The sequence below is a fragment of the Callionymus lyra genome, chromosome 3 (assembly GCF_982586985.1).
Source record: "Callionymus lyra chromosome 3, fCalLyr1.hap1.1, whole genome shotgun sequence".
Lineage (NCBI taxonomy): Eukaryota > Metazoa > Chordata > Actinopteri > Syngnathiformes > Callionymidae > Callionymus > Callionymus lyra.
The window spans coordinates 7,942,496-7,965,907 of record NC_141820.1 but is presented as its reverse complement, the minus strand read 5'-3'; the positions used below and the strand labels follow the sequence as shown (position 1 = coordinate 7,965,907).

The window sequence follows — 23,412 nt, the reverse complement described above, 5'->3', positions numbered from 1 at the left end:
ACAAGTATATATGTGTAGTATTGTCCAGTACTTGACTCTGGTGTTGTGATACTGTAGTAACAAGTATATATGTGTAGTATTGTCCAGTACTTGACTCTGGTGTTGTGATAGTGTAGTAACAAGTATATATGTGTAGTATTGTCCAGTACTTAACTCTGGTGTTGTGATACCGTAGTAACAAGTATATATGTGTAGTATTGTCCAGTACTTGACTCTGGTGTTGTGATAGTGTAGTAACAAGTATATATGTGTACTATTGTCCAGTACTTGACTCTGGTGTTGTAGTATTTTCAGACCACATGACTCTTGACGAAGTCGTAACTGCTTTCATTTGTTTTCAAACCAAAATATGTCCAAACATCAGCTTTAAAAGCTGCTGGACTCACTGTATCCTCTTGTCCTCAGTCATAACCAGGATCTCGCGGGATTTCATTGTTCATGTCATCTCTCTCTCTCTCTCTCTCTCTCTCTCTCCCTCTTTCTCCCTCTCTCCTGTGAAGCACAAATGGTGATACACTAACACACAGTAACACACAGTAACACACACTAACACACACTAACACACAGTAACACACACTAACACACAGTAACACACACTAACACACAGTAACACACACTAACACACACTAACACACAGTAACACACACTAACACACAGTAACACACAGTAACACACACTAACACACAGTAACACACACTAACACACAGTAACACACACTAACACACACTAACACACAGTAACACACACTAACACACACTAACACACAGTAACACACACTAACACACAGTAACACACACTAACACACACTAACACACCCAGAAATACATCTAAAAAGAACACCATGACATTTCATCTTATGGGGCCACAGTATCTACTGAGCGATTCTTGAGGGCCTCAGAGTCGCCTTCAGAGACATGATATGATCTTCCAGTGTTTGTCGTCTGTTGCTGAGAACCTCGTGGACTAAAGACTCTGAGATACCAGGTTTACTTCCTCCTGGAACCTTCTGTGAATCGCATTGAAATACAGGGAGAAAGGCCAGAGGTCAGAGGTCATAGAGAGAGAGAGAGAGAGAGTGAATGATGCAACAGAAGGTGAAGGAGGACTGAAAAAAAAAAAATAAAAAAAGTTTCTTATCTCAGTGCAGAAGAAGAAGGAGTTGTGGGCAGTGGGTTGTGTGTCATGAAGTGTGATTGTGCAACTCTGGGGTGTGTCTGAGCCGGATCACCTCCAGCACCAGGTCACGACCCCGAGTCCTCCCAGCATTGAAGATCTCTGATTTAGACGAACAGAATCTGCCTTTTTATCAGACTGACGTATGGCTACACGATGTATCGGAAAAATGTAATTCAAGATTGCTTAAATGTTTACTTCGACCAATCAGTGTCTCGTTCTGTGAAGTTGTCAATTTGTACTTCTATGTCTCGTTGTTGTTTACGTCTCCGTCCGTCTGTGAACTGTGCGGCGCAACTTGTTAGGCTCGGTTGCTACGGCGATGCGTCTTGCCGGCGCTGACTTAGCTCAGTATATCCACGGAAGTAATACTAACTTGTGATCTAGTCAAACACTAGTGATCCAGTCACTCGTCTCTTTCAACCTCCTTTGTTAAAGCAACATATTGTAAGAACTTTTCATCTCGTCTCAGTTGTTTTCTTATAAGATCGTGAACTTCCAAACAAACCTGTCCGTCTTCACCGTATGCTAACGAGCTAAGTTGTTAGCGTCATTTATAAAGTGTTACGTGTGCGTGTACAAGGATTTATTATTGATTTGGTGATATCGCGACGCGCCGGTGGCTCCTCTCTGAGGTCGCTGAGTTCAGCGGGAAAACGATGCAAGTCCCGCGAGACTGAGCGTTATAAGAGATATTTTTCTACGATCGTGTCGACACCGAAGCGTTGAAATAAACGACCTCCACCACAGTACTCACAGCAGATTATTTTAAATATAACAGCACTAAATTCAGCTGTTACTCACACGTTAAAACTTGATCAGAAACATAAAAATGTCTTCCCATGACATTATTTACGTGAGAAAACAGCGTCCACCATCTTTAGTCGTGTTTAATTTCAACAAAACTGCTTTATTTTATATTCATTATACAGTATAAAATACAGACGTTTGGTGTAAAGTGCAATTTATACCTGTTTATTACTGTATTGTTGTGTTTATTCCCTCTTGCAAATGTCACGTTGTATCTTTCAATGTGGAGGAAACTACGTGAAAACTTTAACTGAGTGAGATAAACAGTCGTTGTGGGCGGGGCTTCAACAGACGCCCTTATAGGGACTTATCTGACCGTCAGAGTAAAACATCGTTCCTGATAAAATCCTTTGAGAATCAGAAACTACTAATTGATCGTGAGATGAAGTTTGAGATCTTTTAACTTCAGACGTTAACACAAAGTTGAAAATACCTGCTTGTTTGGATGTTTGTCACATGATCGTTTACGCGTCGCATGATTGGCTGAGAGTACGATCACGTAGCTCGGTGCTCGTTTGGTTTTGTCTGTTGGCACAAGTTAATGTTAGGATTTCTTAATATTGAACTTAAAAAGCTCAAAATGTATTTATTTATTATTGAATTTGAAAGGCTTCAAATTAAACAATATTGAATCAAGAAAATCTATTATTCAGGGTTATTTGAATTTTTGAATTTCATTATTCAATAAAAAATATTGCAACCTTATCCATATTTTGATGGCATTGATGTACTTTAAAAGTGTTTGTGAAGAAATCAGCTCGTACTTTGTTTCCAGGACTAAAATGTGTTTTTTAATATTGAGTTTAAAAATCTCAAAATGTTATATTATTTAATTTTAAAGGCTATAATTTAAACAATATTGAATCTGGATAATGTATTTTTGAATTATTTAAATTAAAATATCAAACTAAATGTCTGAAAAATGATGTTATTCATTTTGAAATATTTTGCTGGCACTGATGTACTTTAATAGTTTTTGTGAAAAAAATCAGCTCGTACTTTATTTCCAGAACTAAAATGTGTGTTTGATTTGTTATGTTTTTTTTTGCTAATAAATAAATAAAAAGCTTATTTTAAGTTACCACTTACTTGTATTTATGGTTTTCTTCCAATATTTCCAGCTGCTCTTCATCTGTTCTGGCAGTTGTTGTGTATTTTCCTGCAGAAATGAAGCCGTTAAAGTGTTTGATGTGACAAGAGACGAATGTTTTCTTGTTCTGTTTGGATCTTATCGCGACGGATCTCAAACACCACCGCGTTTATTCACTGGATTTATCTTTATTTGTCGTCCACAAATACATATTGTGTCTACGTTTGTTTGTCTTTATGATACGAAGCAGATTTGTGTTGTTTTTTTAGCCGCGACGTTCATTAACGCCTGTTTGTCGAGCGGCTCGTGTTGAATTAAGGTGCAGCCAGAGGTCAGAGGTCACCGGGTGAGAGTTCAGCGGAGTTAGAGAGGAGCTGAATCATCGGTTCGGACTTTTAACTGCAAACAAAGAGGCTTTTGTTGTTTGTTTTCTTTCTTTTAATTCAGCGAAAAGTTGCAGCGATGATGGAGAGAAACCCAACAATCGTGTTAATATTCATGTATTCACGAGCGAAGCCTGATCCGGTGTCGAGATGCGTCTCCGCCTATCTGAGCGTCCACGCTCGCCCGCTTTCATTCACACACCAGGCCAAGGTTATATTTAAATACACACACCAGCCGCCGCTTAATCTCTAATCTGCACATAAATCCTGGATTTATTGTGATTTTTTTCCCCTCCGAGCGTTATCTGCGGGACACGCCCCCCCGGAACACATCTCGTCCAATGGGCTCGCGGGGAAAATCCCAATCAAGTGACGCTCGTGAACACTTTTGACTTCATCGAATCACGGGTTCATCCGAGTGTGTAGTCAGTGTGCGTTTGTGTCCCGGGGGGAGGTCACGGGGTCACCGGGCGACAGCGCCACAAAGTCTCTCTCTCCTCGACGATGCCGACAGAAAAGCAATAAACACGACGAGTGAAGAGCGCACACCTCAGTGTGTACACACACACACACACACACACACACACACACACACACACACACACACACACACACACACACATGCAGGAGATTTAGAACTCTGGTGTGTGGAGGAATTGTTGTCGTTTTTAAATCAAAAAGTGATGGTAGTGTCATGAAGCGTTGCAGTCTGGGAAATATTTTTGTACTTATTTTGTGTTTCCATAGTTTAGAGAATGTAACGATAGTTTAAAACTATAGGTTTGATATTTATCTTTATATTTGGACATCATAGGGGCCTGAGAGAGCAGATACCTTTACTGCATAGTAGGGGCCCTGAGAGTGCGACTGGAGGGGCCTCAGATTGCAGCTGTGCAACCACTGACTGTTTTGCTTTATTTATTAATTTCAATGAAAATGGAATTTGAACTAAGTTTAATGTTTTGCCTCAATTCTATTCCTTTTTTTAATAGTACAACATTTTTTTTGAATAATTGAATTCAATAATTAGCATATTGTAAGGTTATTTGTTGTACTTTTTAATAATTGATTTTAAAAAACGTAATATTTACCCTTTTTTTAATATTCTAATTCCAATAATGCAAATTATGAACTTACTTACTTATATATTTAATTTAATTTTGATATATATATATATATTCTTTGAATATATATTATTAGATTCTTAGAAATGTATATGTATTTCTAAATTCTATTTTTAATTCGTAGTCTTTCTCGGGACTTTGACGAAAAAAGAACAATCTGTATTATACATATTTATTTATATATTTAAAACGTTTTAAATATATAAATAAATACATATTATACATATTTATTTATATATTTGAAACGTTTTAAATGCAAAAATATGTTTTTATCAATGAATGTATTAGAAAAAAAAAGTTTATGGCTATTCAATAAAATATTAAAAATATGTCAAATTATAACAGAGTTATCTGACACTTTAAGTGTTTAAATAGTTTAAATAACACTTTATTAGAGAGAAAAAGATCACAGTGAGCGACAGTGTCTTTCGAACAGGCAGAAACCTCGAGCAGAACGAGACTCTGTGAGACCAGTCTCTCGACTGGGAGACAAACGGGAAGAAAACTTCGACATGTTGCTGAGCTTTAAAGAAACTGAAGCGACTCGACAGATTCTTCTGCTCAAACCCTGATGAGACGCCGGTGACGTCGAACCTCTGCATCTAAACATCTTCTTCCGTCTGTTAGCAACGTAAACACGTATGTTCAGTCGATCACATGTCGTCGCTGCACACGCACACGCCAACGTCTCGCAGCTGCAGCGAGGTTTTTATTTTTTTATCATCAGGACCATGTGGGCCGTCTGGAGCCAATTAATGCGGCCCCTGAGGTCCAGACCCCGGATCAGTGCCGCTCGCCCGACACCATAACCTTTACCAGGAGAGAGAGCGTCGGCTCGTGGTTCAGCTACTACCGCGTTAGCTAGCAGTACTTTACGCTTATTTACAAACAACTACACAACTAAACCTACATCTAGATGTCACTCATTTCTGCTCTTATCGTACGTAATTCAGTGTCATCATAATATTCATTAGATTATATGTATTTGACGTTTGAAATGTTAAAACTTACAACATTTATTTATTGAAATGTTGTTTTTTCCTTTACATACATAATAATTGAATCAATCATTTTTATATTGAGACGTTAATTAAGTTTTTATTGAATACTTATATTCGAAGATTTGTATCTAGAAAGGTGGAATATTTCACAATATATATGTTTATATATATATAAAAAAAATGTTTTGAATACAAATACAATGATTAGAAAGTGTAGCTCGGTTTGTATGGTCTGGTCGTACTATTATACTAACATTTTATACTAAATTTAAAAGGCTATAAATTAAAAAATAAATCTGTCTTAAAACGTATATATTTTTAAATAATTGGAATATGAACATTAAACTCTATGGGTTAAAAAATATTTTCACAATATAGAAAAAAAAGCTTTGAATTTACAAATTATTGAAATAAATTATTGAATAAAAATCCGATTAATACTTTTAATATACGAATCATTGAAAATGCTTAAAACTACGTCAAGAACATTTAAATCAAAATAATTAAAAAAAAACATCAATAGCATTTAAATAAAAATCATCAAAAAAATACATCAAGAACATTTAAATCTAAAAAAAAAAAAAAAAATCATCAAGAACATTTAAATAAAGATAATCAAAAAAATACATCAAGAAAATTTAAATGAAAACAATCACAAAAAACATCAAGAATATTTAAATAAAAATAATAAAAAAAATACATCATGAACATTTAATTGAAAATGCAACATTCAATCCACCGGCGACGCTGATCTACTTCCACGTGTGCGTCTGCTAACTGTACTTGTAAATGGATGCTATCAATTAGGATCCATTAACGGTTCATTCTCTGGCATCGGTCGACGCCATATCTTCCTTCACGGGACGCAGCGAGCGCCGCGAGCGAGAGCGTCTGGCAAACGTCCGCCGGACGACACGCCGGCCGCGGCTCCGGTTGCACTCTGGAGCGTTTTTCACCGATATCAGGTTGCGGTTACGCAGCAAAGGTCTGAAACCGGAGCGCGTGGCGAGCGCCGCGGCTAACAGCTGCCACGCTAATGACCGGGGACGCCGTGGTGTGTGTGAGACGCTCCGTCTACGAGACTTCCAGCGGTCCGGAGACAAATATACCCCAGTGATGCATCGTGTTGAACGGAGGCTTTTACAGCCGATGGTATTTGTCTTGAAATCATGATGATTTTGATTCTTTGAACTATAAAGACGTCACTGTTTCAGATAAAAGTAAGTATTATTGTTGCCTTGTTACCAGCTATTGGCAGTTGCGCTATTTAAACACTAGAGGGTTCGGTCTCCATTCAAACACCTCCTAATCCCATTACAGCAAAGCCCTTCCAGTAGTTATCAGACAAAATGATTTGTTCTTGAAGACTCGACTTGAAATACTGCATTATATTCAGTATAACAGATCAAATATCTTAAAGTACCGTATTTTTTAGACTATAAGGTGCATTAAAATTGCAACGTTTTCTCCAAAAATTATAATACGTCTTAAAAGTCTTGAAGTATGAATTCTGGTTTTACTTAACTTGAACCATATTATTGGCACTAAAAAACTACAAAGCAGTACAGAAAGTCACTAAAATATTACTCAGCAAGTAATGCAGTACTACAGAACTTAGTCTAGAACACATTTTTTTAATTTTGTAATTTAGTTTAAAACGTTTACAAGTACAATAAACACTTATGTATGAATACAATTGTTGTCGTGTGAGTCGTCGTTTTTAGTGAAATTCTAAAAACTTTATTGACACCTCAGTCTTAACGTCTTGAGGCCCGCATCACATGACCGAAACACTCACGCCTCATTGGTCGATCGGCATGTGTATATTCAAGATTCAAGATTCAAGTTTCAAAGCGTTTATTGTCATAGGTACTACGTACCATGAAATTCTTACTTTGTACCCCCAACAAAAGTGCACAGTAAAAATAAACATATATATATCTATATATATACATACATATATAAATAACTATATATACATTGGAAAGAATAAAAATCTAAAAAAAAAACAGAGCAACAAAAGTACAAGTAGTATGTAGATTTTTCTCTTATGGTTTGATATTTGTGTAACGTTGACAACCCTAATGACGACAATAAGAGTAAAAATGTATATCAATAGTATCGGGAATAAAAGTATATTGATATCTTCTTACACCCCTACAGACCACAGACAGTCTGTTGTCCGGTTCAATCCCGAGCTCCAAGCCCACTCTCCTCTCACCGCCATCATCCTGTTCCTCTCATCTTATTCACCCTTTCATCCGACTTTGTTGTCTTTCCATCGAGTCTCCGGCTGACGATTGAAAGCGTAAAGTAATCGCGGCCGCGGCGTAATGTCAGATATTACCGCCGTCCTTTGAAGACGGGGATGGTTTGCGGGACGAGGCAGGAAGGAATGGATGAAAGGAGGATTAGAAAGAGATGAATGGAGATATCCTGTTGCCATTTTTTTTTTTTCCTCTCCCTCCGTCCTCGTCGTCTCCTGCAATCACAGCAATCAGTGCGATGTTCATGTGTGTCGTCCGGTGGCTCCAGGTTGTAACCTATAGCTCCAGGGACACCATGTTCTCGTCCTGGTCCAGAGAGACGTCGTCGTCCTCCGGGCGGACGGATGACTCGTGTTACAGCTCGACTCTCTGCACTCGCAGAGGATTTGTCTCTAAAGACGCCGTCTTTTCTTGAAGGCGTTTAATGAACAACTGATGTTCCGTCGCCATAAACACTCGGCAACTTTTGAACGTCTTTGTACGAGAGGCTGAGATAAAGAGATCGTTAGATCTACTCCCGAGTCTCCTCTAGTGCCACATCTGATGATGGTCTGTCATTGTAACTTCAGCGTTTAACTGTGTGACTCTGGTCCCTTCACTCTCAAACAAAACCTTCAGATACAAGTCCATAATTCACCTTTAAAGCTATGATATTTCAGCTCATAGATTCGTTTGTTTTTTAATACACTAAGGGTGTGTATCGTCAAGAATCTCACGATAATATATATTGCAATACTGTAGTAACGAGGATATATTGTCGAGTACTTGACTCTGGTGTTGTAGTATTTTCAGACCACATGACTCTTGACGAAGTCGTAACTGCTTTCATTTGTTTTCAAACCAAAATATGTCCAAACATCAGCTTTAAAAGCTGCTAGAGTCGACTGTATCCTCTCGTCCTCAGTCATCTACGGAATCTCACAGAATTTTATTTTCTGTTTAGATTCAAAGGCAAAAATCTGTTGATACAATATCTATCACGATACAGCGTCAACGATATGATATATAGTGATACTGTAGTAACAAGTATATATGTGTAGTATTGTCGAGTACATGACTCTGGTGTTGTAGTATTTACAGACCACATGACTCTTGTCGAAATCGTAACTGCTTTAATTTTTAGACCAAAATTTTTAAACCAAAATACGTCCAAACATCAGCTTTTAAAAGCTGCTGGAGTTGACTGTATCCTCTCGTCCTCAGTTATCGCTGGGTTCTCTCAGGATTTGTCTCTAAAGACGCCGTCTTTTCTTAAAGGCGTTTAATGAACAACTGATGTTCCGTCGCCGTTAAAATGTCGCCCGGTTTTAATTGGTGGGCGGACGCCTCGGCTCGACTCGTGTTAGCGACTCTCCGTGAGTTTGTTCCAGATGTTTGGACAAATGATTCCCAGCCACTGTGAAGCAGAACATGAGGAAAGATTGTTTGAAACGTTTTATGAGTGAAATATCTTGACATTTTTTGGGATTGACTGTTGATTTTATTTGAGATGGTTTGTGGCAGTTTAATGACAAGAAACATCACTTTGATCCCAGAATTCTTCCTTCAAAGTCAGAACTATCACTTTAAAGTGAGTCTCTTTATAATTGTTGACCTCATTAAAGTCTGAATTCTTCTTCTAATCGCACATTTTTTCAATGTCAGTCAAGAACTCTGGGAAAAAAAAGGAATGTGCACAGTGAGAAAATCAAGTTCTACTTCCTGGTGTTCCGCCCTCTAATCCAGCTTCGCCATTGGTTTATCCTCGCCTCGGTTAGAGGGCTTTGCACCAATCGTAGAACCTGAAGTTATGAAGCCAGTAACTCGGGGGTTTTTGTGAGTTAAGTTAAGATAATCGGAGAACAACCTTAGAACCCAACTGATCGATAAATTCAACCGCTCGACCTGTTAGTGAATATATTGTCAATATGATGCATTCAAGTAACATTTTTCCTTTAAGCTTATCTGAAGATTCTCTCATTTGAATCTGAATTTAACGTGGAGATATGATCATTAATTCAATGTTCTATAGTCACCTTTATAGTTACAGTTCTACAGCATTGAAACAGGAATAAAACGTCCCATGAAAATGTATAAACACACTTTTAATAGTTGATAATTGCATTTTTTCGATAAGTAAATATGATTTTAAAGGAAACGTATTTGATACATATTTGATACTAGAGTTCTAAAAGATTTGGTCGCCTTGATTGAGTTTCAAACCCCTGATCTAAGCTTCCAGACCTTCTTTACTGGCAGCCATTGAACGTGAAAAGTACCAAAAGAAATGTTTCACCTTCTGTGCGAATCCATTGCTTTGGACCAAAACAAGCATCGGTTCGAAACAGGAAGTGACAAAACAATAAAACGATGTTTGAAAATTCTATTACGTTAAAAACCTTTCGCTACCTTACGATGATTTAAAGTTTGAATCAAGCATGAGTCATGTGTTATCGGGGCCACTAAGAAAGACAAAAACAATTTGTCTAAAATGTGTTTTTGTTTTGACTAAAATATGGTAATTTCTTCAAAGTAAAAGTAGTTTTTGACTCTAGTTTATTTAAAAAATGAACCTAAAAATTAGTGAAACACAAACTCTATACAATTGATTTTACTTATTTATATATTTTTACTGTTTTTCTCTGAAGGTCAGTCCATGAATACGACGCCGACATAAATTCGCTCCCTGGTGCATAAAACGTTTGAGGACATTTAAAAGACTTCAACACCATTAAAGTAGTAGCAACACGTCCTCTCGACTTGATTGACAGCCTTGTTGTTTTCACGTCTTCTCTCCGGGATCCTGGAGCCAGAGACACAATCAACAAATTCAGGGAGAATCTGGATGAATCTTTTGTCATCGTTTCCTGGACAACACAAGCGTTTTTTTTCTCTCTGTCCCGGTGCTGCCGCGAAAACGAAAAGGTGTCGCAGATAATTGCACGTCGGTGAAGTTTCAAGGCTCACTTCCTGCCAAAGCGCCGTCAACGAGGCTTTTAATGACGGCGTGTAGTTGCAGGTTTGCACGTGGATGATGCACGTATTAGCGCGATTATAAGGATATTACCTGTAGCCTCAGATTACGCCGATACGAGGAACCCGAGGCGCGTCTGAAGATGCTCGGCTCGACCGTCTAGACAGGATGTAGTAAGAACACGGCTTTATTGGCTCATCTATCTCTGTCCTCGTTGCTCGCAGAGTTTGCTTTTTTTTCGTGGCGTTAATTCCCCCTTTTTCTCTCGCTCGCTGAAACGCAGTTAAATAGGATCCCGTTCATCTGCGGCAATAAAACTATCCCGGGTTTAGCTTTTCCAAAGAGGCTTTTATGAGGAGCTCAGCTTTCTTCTCTGCTTACTATTTAGGAAGTTTTCACAGCGAAGCCTAATCTGCGTGCCCCCCACCAGCCCCCCCTCCCTCTGCTCACATATTAAATTGCAGGAAATTGAATTCGTCGTAGAGACACGTCTGTGTTGCTGCACTTTTGATCCAGATATTAGCGTCGCTGCCTCTTAGATGAGCCGCTCAAGTGTCACCGTTTCAGTGCAACTTTTGAATGTTTTTACGAGGCTGAGATAAAGAGATCGTTAGATCTACTCCGAGTCTCCTCTAGTGCCACATCTGATGATGGTCTGTCAATGTAAATTTAATGTTTAAAGGGCTGTGACTCTGGTCCCTTCACTCTCAAACAAAACCTTCAGATACAAGTCCATAATTCACCTTTAAAGCTGTGATATTTCAGCTCATAGATTCGTTTGTTTTTGTATAAGTTAAGGGTGCGTATTGTCAAGAATCTGACGATAATATATATTGCAATACCGAGTAACGAGGATATATTGTCCAGTACTTGACTCTGGTGTTGTAGTATTTACAGACCACATGACTCTTGATGAAGTCGTAACTGCTTTCATTTGTTTTCAAACCAAAATATGTCCAAACATCAGCTTTTAAAGCTGCTGGAGTCACTGTATCCTCTCGTCCTCAGTCATCACCGGAATGTCACGGAATTTTATTTTCTGTTTAGATTCAAAGGACCTGATATCAAAAATCTGTTGATACACTACGTATCACGATACAGCGTCAACGATACAATATATATTGATACTGTAGTAACAAGGATATATGTGTAGTATTGTCCAGTACTTGACTCTGGTGTTGTGATAGTGTAGTAACAAGTATATATGTGTAGTATTGTCCAGTACTTGACTCTGGTGTTGTAGTATTTACAGACCACATGACTCTTGACGAAGTCGTAACTGCTTTCATTTGTTTTCAAACCAAAATATGTCCAAACATCAGCTTTAAAAGCTGCTGGACTCACTGTATCCTCTCGTCCTCAGTCATAGCTGGAATCTCTCAGGATTTCATTGTTACTTTAGCTGCGGTGTACATAATGACTGCTGCCATCTAAAGGCTGGAGGTGTAATTGCAACACAATAACGAACAAACGCTGTGAATATTTTAATAATAATGGTAAAAAAAATATATATATTTTTCAAGTCAATTTATTTGTAAACCAAAGAAATGAATAAAATAAATTATGATTTAAAAGCAAAACATGTCCTTTGAATATATAGTTCTCAGTGTATGAATATTTTCTCAAACCCTAGTTAACGTGACTCGTGCAAGGCCTGAACGTCTTTCACTTTCTTCTTCAATCATTCCACCCTGCCTGCACTTTCCTCTTCATTTCTCTTCCTCTCTCTGTAATAAACACATCCTTTTAACTAGCGATGGATTGATGAGGCTTCATGATTCAGTGTCTTCATTCAAAAGGGCCACTAGATGGCACTCTTGTGTTTAAAATCAGGTTTTATTTCAATATGAAGACACTGTATCATGAAGCCTCATCAATACTTGATCATTCTTCCTCAGAAAATCAACCAAAACACACAGAATTGAATCGAAATCTTTATATTTTTCAATCTTTAAAGGTTCAAGTCGAGTCCTACGTTTGTATCTTCAGCATCTGGACGTGTGCGACCACTTGTTTGCTGGCTTCCAAATCCAATCCCGCGGCGAGGTGGACACAATCATCTTTCCATTTCTCACATATTGAGCGTACGCCGGTGTCGCGGCGGGAAAATTGACACACTTTGACGGCGTCGGCTTCGCTGATTGAACTCTAATCGCAGAGCGACGCTCCTTCCCGGTGGGCGAGCCGAACCCACGCCGGGTGTTCTGCAGACATGATCCCATCTCTGCGTGGAGAATTGACAACTATTACCTGGAAGTCACGTGGCTTTCATCAGCGTTCCGCCACGTTTGTGCCTCATGTTGTTGGGTTTCATGTGGATCAATAGAGGTCCTGAGGGTCCACGGCGGTCCTGGTTGGTAAATAAGAAAAAAAGCTTCATGTTAAACATCCAGAGAGACCAGGAAAGAAAGAATAGAGAGAAGGATCAGAAGGTTGTTGAGATACAACATGAGCAGAAGATGATATTGAAGTTAATTCTCTTTAAAATGTTGTTTGTTTTTCATCAAGTTCAACAGATAGTGACGTCTCTGGTGTTTGTTCAAAGAGAAGTATATTATTCCCCCCCCTCGGAGTAATCTGTTCCTTTTTAGAGTCATAGACAAAAGTGTTTGTTCATTTTAATGTAGCGACTGGAGCTCAGTTGTCTCCGTCTTCGTCCAAAAGGACACTTAAAAACATCCAAATACCTCCGTACTGCTCGTCTGTAACGTCCATCTTGTATTGAAACCTCGACATGAGAAGAATTGTTCAGAATACATTAAAACAAGTCCATATTTTAATATTGTTTGTAGCGGATGCTAAAAGGCTAACATGTTTCAACGACAGGAAGTATTCTGGGTAAATATCACACGAGCTCCCAGTTGATAAATGTAGTCAAATAGAATGTATTTACTGTTAATATAAGTACATTTACAACTTTATTGACTCCACACAGTCACAGAAAACCATGTTAGTGAAGGTCCAGCTGATTGGACCACAAGTTAGTAAATCAACCAATGGGCTGCTTACTATGGCATAAGCTCCGCCCATTGAGTGGGAGCACTAAAGGATGTGATTGGATCAGACGTGTGTCAATCAAAGCAACTTAGTGTTTGGAAGATGATTCAAGTCATGGAAATGTTGTGATTTATGAGTCAAATGATTCATTGAGTCGAGTCAGAGTAAAGTCAAGACAAATTTAGTTTATTGTGTTGTGTAACATTGTGTGATTCTCAATATATGTACTAGTAAATATATAGTTTTGTATTATTGTTGTACACAGAATATTAAAAACAGCACCTAAAAGCCCTTTTTGTTTCTTTACATGGACAATTAAATACGTGTTTAGATCAGTGGAATCATTAAGAATATCAAGATAATATCATATACTTTGGATTATTTGAAGAAATAACTCACTAAACTAAGTTTAATAAAATTGTAAGTTGGCTTGTGGGATAAAAAAAAATGGTCAGAATACGAGACTTTTATATTTGATATATTTTACTTTACATCAAAAAGTGAAATGTTTCCTTTTTTTTCATCATGTATTTCAGTGTTTGCACCAATCGTAGAACCTGAAGTTATGAAGCCAATAACTCTACTACACACTATAAGGAAGTTCCTCTGACTTCAACCCCATCTTCCTTCTCTCCTCCCCAGACCTCGACTTCAGGCCCAGAGAAAGTTCGCCCAGTCCCAGCCCAACTCCCCGAGCACCACGCCCATCAAAGTGGCCGAGCCAGGGAACCTGACCACCAGCCAGGCCTCGGTACCCGCCGCGTCCCTGCCGTCCATCTCCACGTCCTCGCTGACCTCCTTCATCCAGGACCTGTCCAGACGGAAGCCCAAGACCGAGGACTTCCTCACCTTCCTCTGTCTCCGAGGTAAGACGGCGGCTCCGGTTCTTTGTCCATTTGAAGTCTGAGCTTTCATCAGATGATGATGCATTATTTAAATGTCTCTCAAAGACAGATGAGACTCTGTATATATAAACCGTATATTTATTTATGAAACCTCTGCTGTGTTTGTTTTATTATACAATTATTCATTTTATACGTTATTTTATATCTAGATTTTTTGGATAATGCATTTTATCTAATTTTTCTAAATATTAAATCATAATTGTGTCAACGAATCTAGATTTAAAATAATGTTCAATATTTACATATAATGAACATTAACATGCAATTGTTTATACATTATTATGCATCTAGATTTGTTGACACAAGTTTTGATGAATAAATCATTATATTTTAAAATATTAAATTAAAATGATATCATATATTTAGAAAACTACAAATACAAAATGTGATTATGGTTAAAAAAAAAAGAAAATATTATTCAACTGTATCTGATTCAAAACTTGTGTACAAAATATACGCATTTTTAGAAGAAATTATTAAAAAATAAACCATTCAACCTTTCAATATGTAACTTTGAATCTATTTTAAAACTTTAAATATAGAAATGATTGATTTATTATTCAAAAAAGGTAATAAACCGCATACAAAATAAATGTTACATTCAGCCTTCATTTTTTTTTAAATTTGATATATACTTCCACACTTTTATACTCATTTGACAAATATTTCATTTATTTCCGTACAAATTCATAATATTGTGTCTCTCAAGTGTGGGTTCATCAATCGACTCCAGGCTGGACTTAGATCTGCTGAGGTTAGTCCCAGGATATAATAGTTTGGACCAGAACTAGACTATTTAATAAAACTCCTCCCGACATATTTATCGTTGACTTTATGACTCGGGTTCAATAAAAAGGCGTCCCTGGGGTCCTGGTTCTGCAGCTTCACACCCACATGCAAGAACTCTGCGTCCTCTCTGCGCTGAAAGAGCTGCGGGAAGTATTGATGAAGTATTTGTATAAATAAATATGAATACACAATCCTCAACGTGCTACGAAGTACAGCGAGAGAGGGAAAAACAAACCAAAAAATTCCAGTTTCCAAGCATCGCCTTCACTTCATGATTCTGTTTGTATTTAATCTGCGTCTACACGGCAGCCCCGCCCACTTTCAAACACCTCCGCCCCTAACCACGCCCACTCTGCTGTGATTGGTCAAATATGGCGGTTTGTCAGCGCACGTCATCAATCCTGGAAGTCTTCACCTCCGAGGGATTCGTTGTATAAACAAAGCAGGGCGTGATTACAGCTGGCTGGAGGAGGAGTGAAGCCATTATTACGTCCTAATGGACTCTCGTAACCTCTCGTTCGCCCAGATTTCACAGCAATTTTATAAAGTAATACGTTGAAAATGTCTTATTTCCGGATATTAAAAGACTAAAATATCAATCATTTTTATTTAAATACCAGTAGTCCGCTAATTTAAGTAACATTTGTAACTTAATACACACTTGTATGTGTTTTGTGTACTTTTTTTTATCATCGTTTTCAAATTCTTGATAATAAAAATGTAGAATCTTGAATCTAGTAAAGTAATAAATATAGTAAAATAAAGTAATTCGGGCTTATTTCTCGAACAAGTCAAGACCTAAAATGTACTTATATTTCAGTGTTTGCAGTGTTTTCAACACGGATTGTATCTTTCAATAACCTTTAACACGAGTACAGTCGAGGTCTCTGAACAGAAAATGCAGTTTTTAAAACCTCTGCAGTTGTAAAAATGTTGTGTGTTTTTTTTTCCGGCTGCATTCATAGACATGTTCGTGCTGCGAGGCTGACATTTGCTCGCTCAGGTCGTCTTCTGCTCACTTTGGCCCGTTGTGTGACCCACATGGATATCAGCACCCGTGGGGGGGGCATGGGAGAATGTCAGCAGAGGCCTTTAGGTTGTGTGTGTGTGTGTGTGTGTCTTGGTGTGTGTGTGTGTGATGTCAGTCAGAGAAACACCACAGAGTCTATTGGAATATACAAGCAGCTCATTTTTTATTGTCTATTTGTACGTAACACAGTGAGTCGCTGACAGTTTAAAACTCGTATTTGTATTTATTTATTTGCTCCATAAGAAAAGACAAAAAGATGAAACAAGAATACGTGCTGGAGCAACTTGTTTATTCTTCTAAGATAACTTACTAAACCATCTTGAGTACAACTAAGTGCGATTGTTGCGTCCACACAAGCGCTAATATTAGCTTCCATCCACCGGTCGGACAGGAAGTCGAGATGTGACTCGTAGAACTAACCACATCAAACAAAGGTACTTGTGTGATCCATTGTTTGTGTGTTGATCAGTCAAAGCTTGACAGTCTTTCAAGAAAACACTAGGTTAGCACTTTTATGCTCGCGGCTAACTAGAGGTCAAATGAACTAACAAAGATAAAAAAAAATTGAGTTTAGAAAAGGTTTTTTTTAGTACAATTTACAGGAAAATGTGTTTGAAAAATAACTTATTGAGATTTTCATTATCTAAGCTTTAAAATGTATATCAAGTTTACACATTTACAAAGTATTTTTTATTTGTGTATTGTCAAGAATCTGTTAATACGTATCATGATACAGAGGCGACGATACGATTTATTGTGATACTATAGTATAGTGTTTATGTGTAGTATTGTCGAGTACTTGACTCTTGACGAAGTCGTAACTGCTTTCATTTGTTTTCAAACTAATTTGTCTAAACATCAACTTTAAAAGCTGCTGGAGTCACTGTATCCTCTCGTCCTCAGTCATCATCAGGATCTCATGGGATCTTTGTGAATGTAACAAGTAAAGCACGTTGCTAGGAGTGTTTATTGTCAAGAATATGATTCGATATGTATCGCGATACAGGGTCAACAATACAATATATAGATATACTGTAGTAACAAGTATATATGTGTAGTATTGTCCAGTACTTGACTCTGGTGTTGTAGTATTTACAGACCACATGACTAGGTCTTTTATTTATAGGATTTTACTTTAATTGACACAGTATGTTCCGACACAAACGTCCTGTAGTCATGTACACACACACACACACACACACACACACACACACACACACACACACACACACACACACACACACACACACACACACACACACAAACACAAACTGTTTGCCGATGCTATCGAGTAAACATCCACCCATGAACTCGTTCTCGTCACTCGTTCAAAAGGCCAGAAAAAGCAGGTTCACAAGTTCACGAAGCTAAAACTTCTCTCTCCGAGTAGCTCTCGAGCGTCGACGTCTGATGATGTCATCATGTTGATGCGGGAGCTAATGAACACGCCGGCGGCGCCGCTGGTTGCCGCGTCCATGCATGTGTTATTTTTAATTCCTCTAGGGGGTGTAAATGGAGAGTGATGCAACGTGGGAGTAACGGGAGGCAGTTATTAGAAGAAGAAGCGTCGACTGTACAGAAGCTCTTCACGAAACCACCCACATTGTCTAGAGTCGACTCCAGTTGTGTTGCCGTCGCACACACACACACACACACACACACACACAGACGCGTCGGATGGTCTCGGACTGTGCGAGCAGAAGGGTGTTTATGTGTGGTCCCGGCTTGTTTATAACCGCCGATGAAGATATTCTGGGCGCTCGCCAGACAGTCTGCCTCTGGTCTCGTCTGCCACTGCTAACCTAGATGCTGCCGGGCGGCTCCGGTCGGCGAGTGGGCGGCACCGTCTCTGGTCCGATGGTGTTCATGTCTTATGAGTGTGTTTACCTGTGGTCCTCACCTGATGGTTTTAGTGACGCTGACGTACATAACAGTTCTAGTAAGACACTTTAATTTATACAATTTATTTTATTTAAAAGTTACAAATGAAGTCCATGACTTTGATATATTATTCTGATAATATAAGTACATTTACAACTTTATCGACACTACACACTCACAGAGAAACCATGCTTTGATCAGACGTGTGTCAATCAAATCAGCTGGTTTGGTCTTCGTAAGATAATCATCAAATGTTGTGAGGAAGTGAAGTGAGAGCGTCATCACTAGAGGTGTGTATTGTCAACAATATTATGATTCGATAAGTATCACGATACAGGGTCAGCGATACGATGTATCGTGATACTCTAGTAACAAGGATATATTTGTACTATTGTCGAGTACTTGACTCTTGTGTTGTAGTATTTACAGACCACATGACTTTGGGGAAGTCGTAACTACTTTCATTTGTTATAAATATGTCCAAAACATCAGATTTAAAAGCTGCTGGAGTCACTGTATCCTCTCGTCCTCAGTCATCGCTGGGCTCTTGCAGGATTGCAGTGATGTCCTCTTCAATTTAGCGGCTGGAAGTTCATTAGCAAAACACAAATATGAAAAACTCTTATTTGTTTGTTAATTGAAGTTGTATATAAAATATGTATATATATATATACAGTATATTATATTTATTGTATTTGATACCCTTAACACACACACTACACATTTTTGCTCACATTACTTAACAATTTACTATAAAAATTATGATTAAAAATTAAATTTGAAAGCCAAACATTTTTTAAAAAAGCTGCTGGAGTCCACCGTTTCCTCTCATCCTTTCTTTAGATGTGGAGGATGTAAGTACTGTTGCCATCTAGAGGCCGGAAGTTTAAGTGCGACACAAAAAGGAGTAAATGTGATTTACAGAAGGTGCATGTTAGTTGTTAATAAAAAGTAAAACTATTTTATTTTAAACATACTTTATTGACCTGTGAACCATCAGGAACTAAAATATGATTTGAAAGACATAGTGTTGTTGAACAACGTACAGTAACAGCATCGTGAAAAAAATTGCGATATATCATTTTTTCGATGTTTTCTAAAACCCGTAGTCATTACTGAGGGATATGTTGGTGCATTTGTGCGGCTTTGACGTAATTTTATGAATTAAAAATAATTTCAACTCTGAAATAGTTGTTTCATTTGACAAATTCACCGGTCGCACTTTACTTTTATCACTCGTTTCCTGAACCATCGTGTCCACACCGGCGTGTGATGTTACGCAGATAAAAAAATGGAAGCAAAACCTATGTCAGCATAGATTTTGTCAGAAGTTTACGTCTCGCAATGATGACTTTCTGCTGCGAGTCCTGGGTTAGAATCAACTTCCTTCACATATTTTCCCCCAAATCGAGTCTCACTCGAGTCATTGTAACTATAATTAAACCGTTTTGTCTCGAGATTTTCTCGACCGTCCCTGGAATCACAACACGCACCATCACACCAGCAAGACTCCGTGGTGCTCCCTGATTGACTATTTAAATTGTCCCGATTGTTTCACTTCTTGCAAAAGGGGGACAAAAGATGGGTCGTCTGAGAACGAGGGCTTATAATTAATCCCCCCCCCCGAACACCCACCCAAGAGCCCAGTTAAAAATGACAATCCTAATAGACTCTTTCAGGGCTAATTATGATTTGTCTGTGGTTGCAGTGAGGGGGATGAAAGAGCAGGGGGTAATTGGGGGATTGGGTTAGTCCTGTTGGAGGATATTGGTTTGTGTGTGTTCTGCTCTGGTTTTTGGGTTGTCGCTCTTGTTCGCGTCGACTTTTACAGAGCGACAAATGTTTTTTATCCTGGAATCATTAAAACACTAGGAAAGTGGAGCAAATCCTAGTGATTCCTAACCTTGTTTAAAGACACATATTTATTGTTGGAAAAACAGAAGATTTTACAAAAAAAGTATCTACAATTAAAGCATTTTAAATAAAGTTTTCAAACTCAACAAGATCTGGATTAAATCAGAGCTCTTGCAGTAATGATTGGAATATTTGCTGTTATTTTGACCATATTCTCCTGCAAAAGTTCGTCTCAATCCAGCATGAACCGGTTTTCCGAGCATATTTTTACCCACAGGCTCAGTAAATACACAACTTTTATTAGCCTGCGTTCTACAAATATGAGTTTAACGCTCTTGAATTCTTCGCGCTGACCTCTGTCTCCGTTTGCACATCCAAACTCGTTTGCAACCGCTGCTAAAATCATCTTCATATTATATTTTTAAAATTCCTTTTTCGGATTCCATCCGTCTAAAAGCAGTGAATGTTTCTGGGAAGTGATTTCAGTTTCAGTAATGTACCCGTGTTGTCGAGCCAGAGAGTAAAATATAGCAGTTTTAGGCTTTTTTCAATAGATAATTGAGTATTTTTCGTGGACTTCCTGGTGTGTGACATCGCAATTTTATTTCATACAAGAACAAACGTAAATAGATTTAATTGTGAATACAATTTTGAGTTCTAACATCAGAAAGAGGAAAAAATGCTAAAAAAAAAAGCTAAATATTTAGCACATCAATCAACAAAATTGAAGAACCAGTCATGATAGTGAAAAGTTCCTTCTTGACCCTCTTCCCTCGTCACACCTGAACTCTTCGTGTTCTCCAAGGGACATCAAAGCTGTACTACAGTAATACACCCACGTAAAAAACTTCATTTTCAGAAACTTGTTGAAACTTAACTGGAATGTCCTTCATTCATATGTTTAAGATGAGGTTTTGTTCTCATGTTCAGTCCATTAGGGTTGACAAACTCCTGACTACTCATTTATTTGGCTACTGTTCTGGTGGTTAGACAGTACGATGCGAATAAAGGTTGATCAACTAACCGAACATCGATCATGGTTCGGCTCATAAGTCTCAAGTCCATGATCATAATAATGCATTTGCTTTTTCCTGCACAACATTGTTGTAACACCAGCAAATATAACCAACCGTTCGCTTCTTTTATCTGCAACTATCATCTACCGTCACTTCTAAAGATCCAATAAATATAAAACTTGTGTTTTCTTTTGTAAGAAGTCGGCGTTAAAAGTGCTGACCATGTGTCTCGACTCCCTCCAGGTTCGTCGGCGCTGCCCAGCAACATGGCCTACTTCGGCAGCTCTCAGGAGGAGGACGACCTGGAGGACGACCTGGAGGAGGACGCGGAGGTGAAGAACGGAGTTCACTCCCACGGCTCCACCAGCCAGGCCTCGGTCTCCTCCTGCCACTCCACGCCACGCAAGGGCCGGATTCCCACCAGGCAGCCGCTCAACGGACACGGTAGGGAAACGAGAGTGTTTTCCTGTGTCGGCGGATGCTTGTGTAAGAGATGACGATGCAGGGATGAGGCGTCAGCAGAGGACGACAGAATAGACGGCGTCTCTTATCTCTTCCTCCTGAGTGTGCCGGAGCGTGTGAAGCCTCCTAAGATGACACCCTCGTTGGCCCGGCTGGAGCATCGAGCGTTTCCAGCCCAATTAACACTCGACTTGCTAAGCCCTAACAAGGTGTTTACGCGAGCGCCGCAACAGCTGGCCGGAGCCCTCCACGCATTGCACTCGCCTCGAGTCGCATCGTGTGTTCAGGGCATGTCAGGCACGAACACACACCAGGACGCCGAGGAGCCCGTGAGCAAGGCTGCCCTGGACTGTTGGTCCGCTTTTACGAGCTAGTACTGCAGCACAGCTTGAAATAATGATGATAACAATAAGAAGAAGAAGAAGGCTTAGGGACGGACGGAGGCGATTAATGCTGCAAAGGTTGAAGGATGCTAAGGGGGGCTGTCAGGGATAACATCCAGGGGGGACTTTTTGTGTTGAGCGTGGAACCATTTGTTAGCTTTTGCAAAGGTGGATTTTGAACCTCAGTTTAACTATTTTCCAGTGTAAGAAGGACTTAGAATTAATGTTTTTGCAGGCAGTCACGGAGGGAACTATGGTCGGGTGGCGGTGGGTTTAGCCAAACGGTACAACCGGGTGTCGTCTGCATAACAACGTAACATGATAGTAAATTGTGAGAAAAGTGGACGTCGGGAAGAAGAGGCTGGTTTTTAATCCGGTCAGACAGATGGCTAATAGTGTTTTTGTGTGTGTCGAGATACTTGTTCAGTATCCTCCCATATATCGGGCACTTTCAAACTATATATTCTTGTTTTTATGTGAAAGATCTGGTGGATTTCTACCAGAAGGACGACAGTGACGTGAGGATGGAATAGATAAACTAAAGATACAAACACACTGTTGGTGCCAGAAGTTGTCTGCAGTAGATCCTGTCAAGACCACAGCGGGTCAAGAACGTCGAATCAATCAATAATGGTTTTGCTACAGCCTTTTTTTTTCTTTTTTTCTCCTCGTCCTTACTCTCACGATTGACTGTTAAGATAAGTTGTTCAGGCCTGGACCTGAGCCCAGCCTTCGGACGCCTGCCAGTAATTGAAGCTACACTTGCGGTCGGACGTCTTTCACCGTTTTTTTTTAGAAGCTTGTAAAGAAGTCAGGACTTGGACGACCTTGCCAAATAAACCATTTGGATCAGTTTATCACAACCTTTACAAGGTTATTGTAGGTTAGAACAATTACAAGATACCCCGAGAAAAACGATCACTAACGGTATCTGATGAAGCTCACGACTGTTGGAGACGTTGTTGTTTAATAAATGCGACTCAAAAGTACCGTATTTTCCGGACTATAAGTCGCAGTTTTTTTCATAGTTTGTCCGGGGGTGCAACTTATACTCTGGAGCGACTTACGTGTGTAATTATTAACACATTATTACCGGTATATCATTTCACACTAAACCTCAAGAGGGCGCTCTAGGCCTGTGTTGATAGTTTCGACGTAGAAGAGGAAGCGCCGCATCTTCTACCTCCGGAGTTAGAGGAGTTGTTTAAAAGTGACACGAGGATGAAGATTTCATTGGATTTTAGTTATTTGGAGTTACACGGATGGTTTGGTAAACTTCTTAGTTATTTATGCT

At 39.0% G+C, this 23,412-nt stretch overlaps 1 protein-coding gene across 1 annotated transcript in view; it reads left to right on the top strand.

Moving 5' to 3' along the window:
- jarid2b (jumonji and AT-rich interaction domain containing 2b) overlaps positions 1-23,412 on the top strand; it is a 130,891-nt gene that overhangs the window by 84,577 nt on the left and 22,902 nt on the right. Inside the window, exons 4-5 of the mRNA XM_087786307.1 lie at positions 14,441-14,664; positions 21,517-21,717. Coding sequence (XP_087642433.1) covers positions 14,441-14,664; positions 21,517-21,717 — 425 coding nt within the window. The remainder of the gene's footprint in view (positions 1-14,440; positions 14,665-21,516; positions 21,718-23,412) is intronic.